General features: G+C 48.3%; 1 protein-coding gene across 1 annotated transcript; it reads left to right on the forward strand.

The window, feature by feature from the left end:
• Positions 1–2,797: 2,797 nt before the first annotated feature.
• LOC136783507 (luc7-like protein 3) lies at positions 2,798–3,933 on the forward strand. Its single transcript, XM_066743731.1, has 2 exons — positions 2,798–2,975; positions 3,665–3,933. The coding sequence occupies exons 1-2, from the start codon at positions 2,798–2,800 to the stop codon at positions 3,931–3,933; spliced, it is 447 nt and encodes a 148-aa protein (XP_066599828.1).
• Positions 3,934–6,060: the final 2,127 nt, after the last annotated feature.

Here is a 6,060-nt window from a genome sequence, read left to right on the forward strand (position 1 = left end):
ACGTCCCACCATTGCAGCCATCGTGTGTGTGTGTGTATCTAACAATTCGAGCGATTCCATCATTCTCTCAACTTGCTATATATATATATATATATACATATATATATATATATATACATTACAACATCTCTCAGCGTTTCGAGCGCGTTTCCTCCCTTGAAAAATCCAAATATTTATTTAAATTAGTCAAAGAATAGTTGTCGAGGAGAGCAGCAAAAGAGGAAATTTTTCTTTTTCCCATACATCTGCAGAGTTTATATGCTTCGTGCTCGAAAGAGGTTTCGACCCATCCCCGGAAACCAAAGAGACGACGGCGGGCCTTGCTGAAATATCGACCGCTCTTTAGCCCCTACCCCACCCCTTCCACCCCTCCCCCTCGCTCACTCACCCCCTTCGCCAGCGCCATTCGTCTATCTACCCCCTCCTACTCTCTTCTCCCTCTCTCAGCTCGTACTACGTGCAAGCCGAGCTCGATCTACTGGCAACACCGCGCACACCAAAGCACCCGTTCACACGCACGAGCCAACAAATGTATTTGTTTTCCACGCCGAGCCGCGTGTGGATGGGAAATACGTGTGAATGTACGAGTATCGAATGCTGCGTCATACAGAAGCCAAAACGTTCCTGTCTCAGCCAGCGAGAGAGAGAGAGAGAGACTGACGCGGTTCTCCCGGTAACTCCCCCCGCTCGCTCCATCTCACTTTCACCCCCGCCCCCACGTTTGCTTTCATCCCTGCGCGTGCACTCTCACTATCCTCTCTCTCTCTCTCTCTCTCTCTCTCTCTCTCTCTCTCTCTCCCCCCCCGATAGATTCGCGCGGTCCGCTCTCCGGAGCTTTCGCTATCGCTCCCAACAACTTGCACTGTCGTTCGCTTGCACTTTCGCTTGCGCTACACTCCCCCCTCCCTCTGCCGCTCTCCACCCTCACCTACTCCCTCACGAGCTTGTCCGCCCGCGCTTTTAACCCTGCCACCCGTTTGCGCCAGTTCCTAATATCAACATCGATTTTCCTACAATCTTCTCGCCAATCTCCCTTAAAGCGCGTCACATCAGTCCTTATAACTTTCTCTCCAACGTGAAATAATTCAATACGAATTAATTAATCAAGAAATTTTCAAAGGAAGTATACCTCGATATTATAAAATTACCATAGGATTCTCGATATCCTCGTCTGAATCTAAGCCGTTTAAACTGTATTTATATGATGAAATTTTTGGAGTTTTTTGTAAATGCAAAGTTAGGTCGTTTAAACTTCTCAAGGACCACGAGGGTTAACTATATATCTTTCTGTAATTCATAAATCTCAACTCCGAGTACTCCATCTCTCCAAATTACACATTTCAAAGAAAATTCTGTAGAATTTTGTGGAAGCAGAGGTCGGTTGTTCAAAGTACTCGAGGACCACGCGAGAACAACTATAATTTTCTATAATTCATAAATCCCAACTCTGAGTTTATAGAGCGCGAACTTTAATCTTTAAAGGTCCGCACGATTCTTGACAAGAATCTTACAAATCTTCATTAATCTTGCTCGTTTTCCAGCTTCATTGTCTCAACATAAATCTACTATAAATAGAGGCTGCGCGAAGCGTTAAACGCGATCTATTTGTACAAGCTTTATGAGAATTCTTTCGAGCAGAGGAATTGATATTTTTTGAGGGTCCTTGCGTATAAATAATGGTCGACGAGGCGTGTCGTTCGGGGCGTAGAATGGAACGGAGGATAGAATCAGAGGTGCGTAGGAGTGATTTTCGTGGTTTCGAAGCGTCGTTGGTTCTGGTCGAGAATACGATTGGTGGCTCCACGAGCAAAGGGCACAGTACGTAGAATGAAAAAGAGGAAAGCTACCAGTTCCACATATACAGATATTACGCTGAATACGTTTTGGTCCTGGACACAAGAATATAAAGAAATCCACTATTCGTATAAGCGAGACAAGAGGAACCAGAGATTGGTACACCTCATTGGCCACGTAGAAGAGCGATCGCGAGGATAATTCGAAACGTGGAGGTTGGTTCTATAGGGGAGAAAAAAAGATCGGCTGGTCAGCGCGTGGTTCGGCTGCGGAAGACGGTAGTGGGTTGCACTCTGCAGTGCAGACAGGAAGGAGGAAGGAAGGCTGGTTGGTGGTGCTGCGGCTCTGGTAGGCTGGCTGCTTGCTAGTCGGATGAAAGGCGAGCAAGCAGGCGGGCAGGCGTCAGCCAGCCAAGCAGACCTTGCGCTTTCGTCGAATCGACTATAGGCAACGCACAAAAATTCAATACCGCCTCTTGCTCGGCGAGCCATAGTGCACGTTCCCGGCTATATACCCGGTGCGACCGAACGATACGACGATGAGATTCTTTCGAAAGCGGGCGAGAGCGAGAGAGCGCGCGTGCGCGCGGCTACACACGCGCGCTGCACTCAGCACCCGGCGAAACTGGCATTCCGAGAAATGCACATAAACCAGCTGTCGAAGAACCTGGTGTACAGATTCGTGCCCGCAGAAGCAACACGATATACAACGACAGTTTCTCGCTGGGATTTTCCTTCGGCAGCGCTCGATCGACCTCCTCGGTTATTTTATCGATGCGAAAGTTGACGTGGGTCTGTGGAATTTTGAATGTTGATTATTTCGCTCGACTGGGAGAGCATTTAACGCGTACTTCCCCGATCGTCATAGTCGTCCCGGCGGCATTTTTACAAGCCGCTAAATTCGACCGGATCTCGCGAGAGAGAGAGAGGGAAGATAGACGAAGAATCGTTATCGATATATACGGGAGACAAAGAAGATTGGGTAGTACAAAGCTGGGAGGACAATGAGAGAGGACGAAGAAACGCGAAAAGTGAGAAGGACGATGAGGAATGAGGAGGATAGGTCCAAGGAGCAGGATCGATACAAGAGACAAAGGGAAGACGATGAAAGAAGAAGAAGAAGAAGAACGAATAGCGAATTGGAGGACCGTGCACAAAAGAGGAAGAGGAAAGACAAAAGGGGTTGAGGGGGGAGGGGGGAGAAAGAGGAAGAAAAAAGAGAGTTTGGTGGAGGAGAAGGGTTCGACCGGCTCCAAGAGAGAGAGAGAGAGAGAGAGAGAGAGAGAGAGAGAGAGCAAGGGTAAAGAAAAAAAAAAAAGAAGAAGGAGAAGGAGTGCTTTCCACGTCGAGGCGCGGCGCGGCGCGGCGAGGCGGTCCAGAGCAAAAAGCTCCGCTTAGACTTTCGCCAAGCTCGTGCCGCTGCGCTGTCTCGCGCGACAAAGGCTGCTTGATTCAAGGTCCCACGCATACGCGTGAACGCGCGCGCACAAATTCACGCACGCGTCCCCCCCCCCCTTCCCCTCCTAGCCCGGCAAAAGCCAGAACACTCACTGGCCAAACACGACCGAATTTCCTAAACTCCCTCCTCCCCATTTCGCCCACTTACCACGCGAACCCCGCTATCAACGAACGCACGAATTTCCTTTTTTATCTAAATCTCCTATTTATCGCCTCTCATTCATCCCCCCCCCTCCCCATATCTCACCCTATTCCACCCCAACGCGAGAAAAATCAATGCCAATTTAATTCAATACGCGCGAATAAACGAGAACGAAAGTTTTATTTATTTCTGCGATCATTCTTCCATCCAATTACTCGTATAAATAATGAATATTTGCAACGGCACGCTTGCCAAACGTAATTCGCCATAGGTACCGAGCGGCCTCCAAGAATAGCGAGTATTTTTCCCGCGCAAACCTCGAGAGGGAATTTTCGTACAGGACGCCTTTCGCGTTTTTACAGCACTGCGCGAACTAGACGCGTGTACGCGCGTGCACACACCGAGCTCTCGCCCCGGCAGCGTGTTAGTCACGCACACAGAGCCGAGCATTCCGGCACACACGCACACGGGTATAACTGCATATCGGGATATCCCGTAAGTCGGGTTGGAGAACGTTGCGAAGTTCGGCGCTCCAAGTAAGTCCATGTGCGTGCTTTCGCGTATAGGCCAATAAATGAGCGAGGGCAAGCTTGTGTGTGTGCGTGTCGGAGTTCTTGTGCCAGAGCGAGAGCGTGTTGGAGCATTGGTGAGAATAAACGAGCTCGGCTCTGGGTCCCGTGTGTGCGTACGAGTTTCGTGCGGTGCACTGGAGGGGGTAACGGACGTGTGTGCGGGATTAAACGAACGTGCGCGTGTGTAAAAGCTCGGAACCCGCGTACGTGCACGAGCGTGTTGCGTTGCTCGCGTGTTTTCGTGTGCTCGCGTAAAAGAAAGAGAGGAGGAGGAGGAGGAGGGGGGGGGGGGGGATGCATTGACAGACGTAGGAGCCTCGAACGTACGCGATGCTTTGTGTGGATGCGCAACGATGAGCAAAGGGGGACATTCGGCGGGGGGGGGGGGGGGGGGCTTGGGCCACTGTTAAACCCACCCATACACCCAAGTCATATCGGAAATGATATAAAATTGCGTCGAGCACGCCGCTGATATTTAAATTGGTTCGCTAAACCACGGATTAATGCGCGCGACTACGCTCAAGCCCACGCATGGGCTTTAAAAAAGCTTCCTGCAACGTATTACGTTCTATGAGCTACGTAAAATCGTTTAATCGAATTCATTGTAAAATTACCGCGGCGCGCTCGATCTCGAGAGAGACGTCGATCGAGCGTGTTCCAATGCAGTTTTCTTGCATAATTAATGCATCGAAATTTTTATCCCCCCTCTCTCTCTTTCACCGTGGATGCAGTATTAGTCGCTACGTCAACTCTGCGCAGTTAAGCAGTTTGATTTATCAATAAAGCTTTGCTCGTTTTTTCTTTTAACGGTGTAAACACGCGATAAAAATAGAGTCTCTCTCGGCCAATGGAAGCGCTTTCTTTCCATCGGTCTATTTTAACGAATAATAGTACGCGTATATACCGCAGCTTATCATTAGCGAGTATCTTGCACAGAGTTTACATTTTATATCCTCGCTCGTTGCTCTCCTTTTATTCGACCATTGCTTATTTTCAATCTCGAGCTTCGCGTCTTCCGTCATTCGTTTCACAGCTTTCTTCGTTATCACTCGGGTGCATAGATAAGGGCGTTTCAAAAACCCTGCTTGGCGAGTTGCCGTATATCTTTAGCGTTGCACCATTGCTTTTATTCGGTCATTGTTGTTGTTTGATTCGGAAAAAGGAATCGATGCATTTTGCACTGTACTCGTTCGCGAGTCGCATCGATTTGAAAGGGGGGGGGGGGGGGGGGTATTCTTTGGATCCTCTCGCAGGCGGCAAATTCAGTTGGAATAAAGTGGATTTAGGAACGCCGTCTCTGGTATAGCCGTAGGATACGCTTCCAAATATTCGCGGCCGGTGCACGATCTCGATAACTACGAGCGAATAAAAGTCGACCGAAAACATAAAGAGAGAATAACGAGGGGAATAGAGGAGGAGGAAAGGGTAAAGGGGGAGGGGGGAGAGAGAGAGAGAGAGAGAGAGCCGAGAAAGGGCAAGCCGAGGGGGTCTGGTACGAGTTCGTAAATCTTTTGGTAGCCGTTGTGCTCTCGCGGCCCACGATTCGCTGCTTCCTTCGGCATTTTCAATTCCTTCTTCCATTCTCGGTCCCTGGCAAAATTTGGCAAACTATAAACTTCCTAAACGGAGGACGAGGCACGATCCTTAGTTATCAACTACTGTGCACGTTTTGTTCTCTCGATGCGACTCTTTGCAACTTTTCGAGTTATTGTCATTTCATATTATTTTGCTTAATTTTTATTCGTTATTTTGCTAAACGAATGCGATACTTTTTTACTGATTTTGCGCGAATTTGTTCATTATTACCAATATCCGGTAAGAGTAATTTAGATCGTTTTAAGGTATCCATAGTTTCAATTCAATTATTCAAGTATATTGTATTTTGTTTCGTCTAAATTATAACCCTTTGCGATTTGACTTTCGGGGCTCCACGTAAAATCTACGATGCAAGTCTAGCAAGGTCTCGCGGACAAAAAAAAATTTAGGCAAAGCGCAGGCAAAGAACCTGTTTTTCACACACACACACACACACACACACACACATACACGCGCAAACTCGTATTGGCTTGCAGGAAGACTCCCTCGGGAGTATCTA

This window comes from Prorops nasuta, unplaced genomic scaffold (genome assembly GCF_024137725.1).
Source record: "Prorops nasuta isolate Cenicafe-Biocafe unplaced genomic scaffold, Cenicafe_Pnas_1.2 PNAS00033, whole genome shotgun sequence".
Taxonomy (NCBI): domain Eukaryota; kingdom Metazoa; phylum Arthropoda; class Insecta; order Hymenoptera; family Bethylidae; genus Prorops; species Prorops nasuta.

Coding starts and splice junctions, on each gene's coding strand:
- LOC136783507 (XM_066743731.1), top strand. CDS start 2,798: ATGAGAGAGGACGAAGAAACGCGAAAAGTGAGAAGGACGATGAGGAAT. Junction 2,976..3,664: donor GAAGAGGAAAGACAAAAGGG/GTTGAGGGGGGA, acceptor AATTCGCCATAG/GTACCGAGCGGCCTCCAAGA.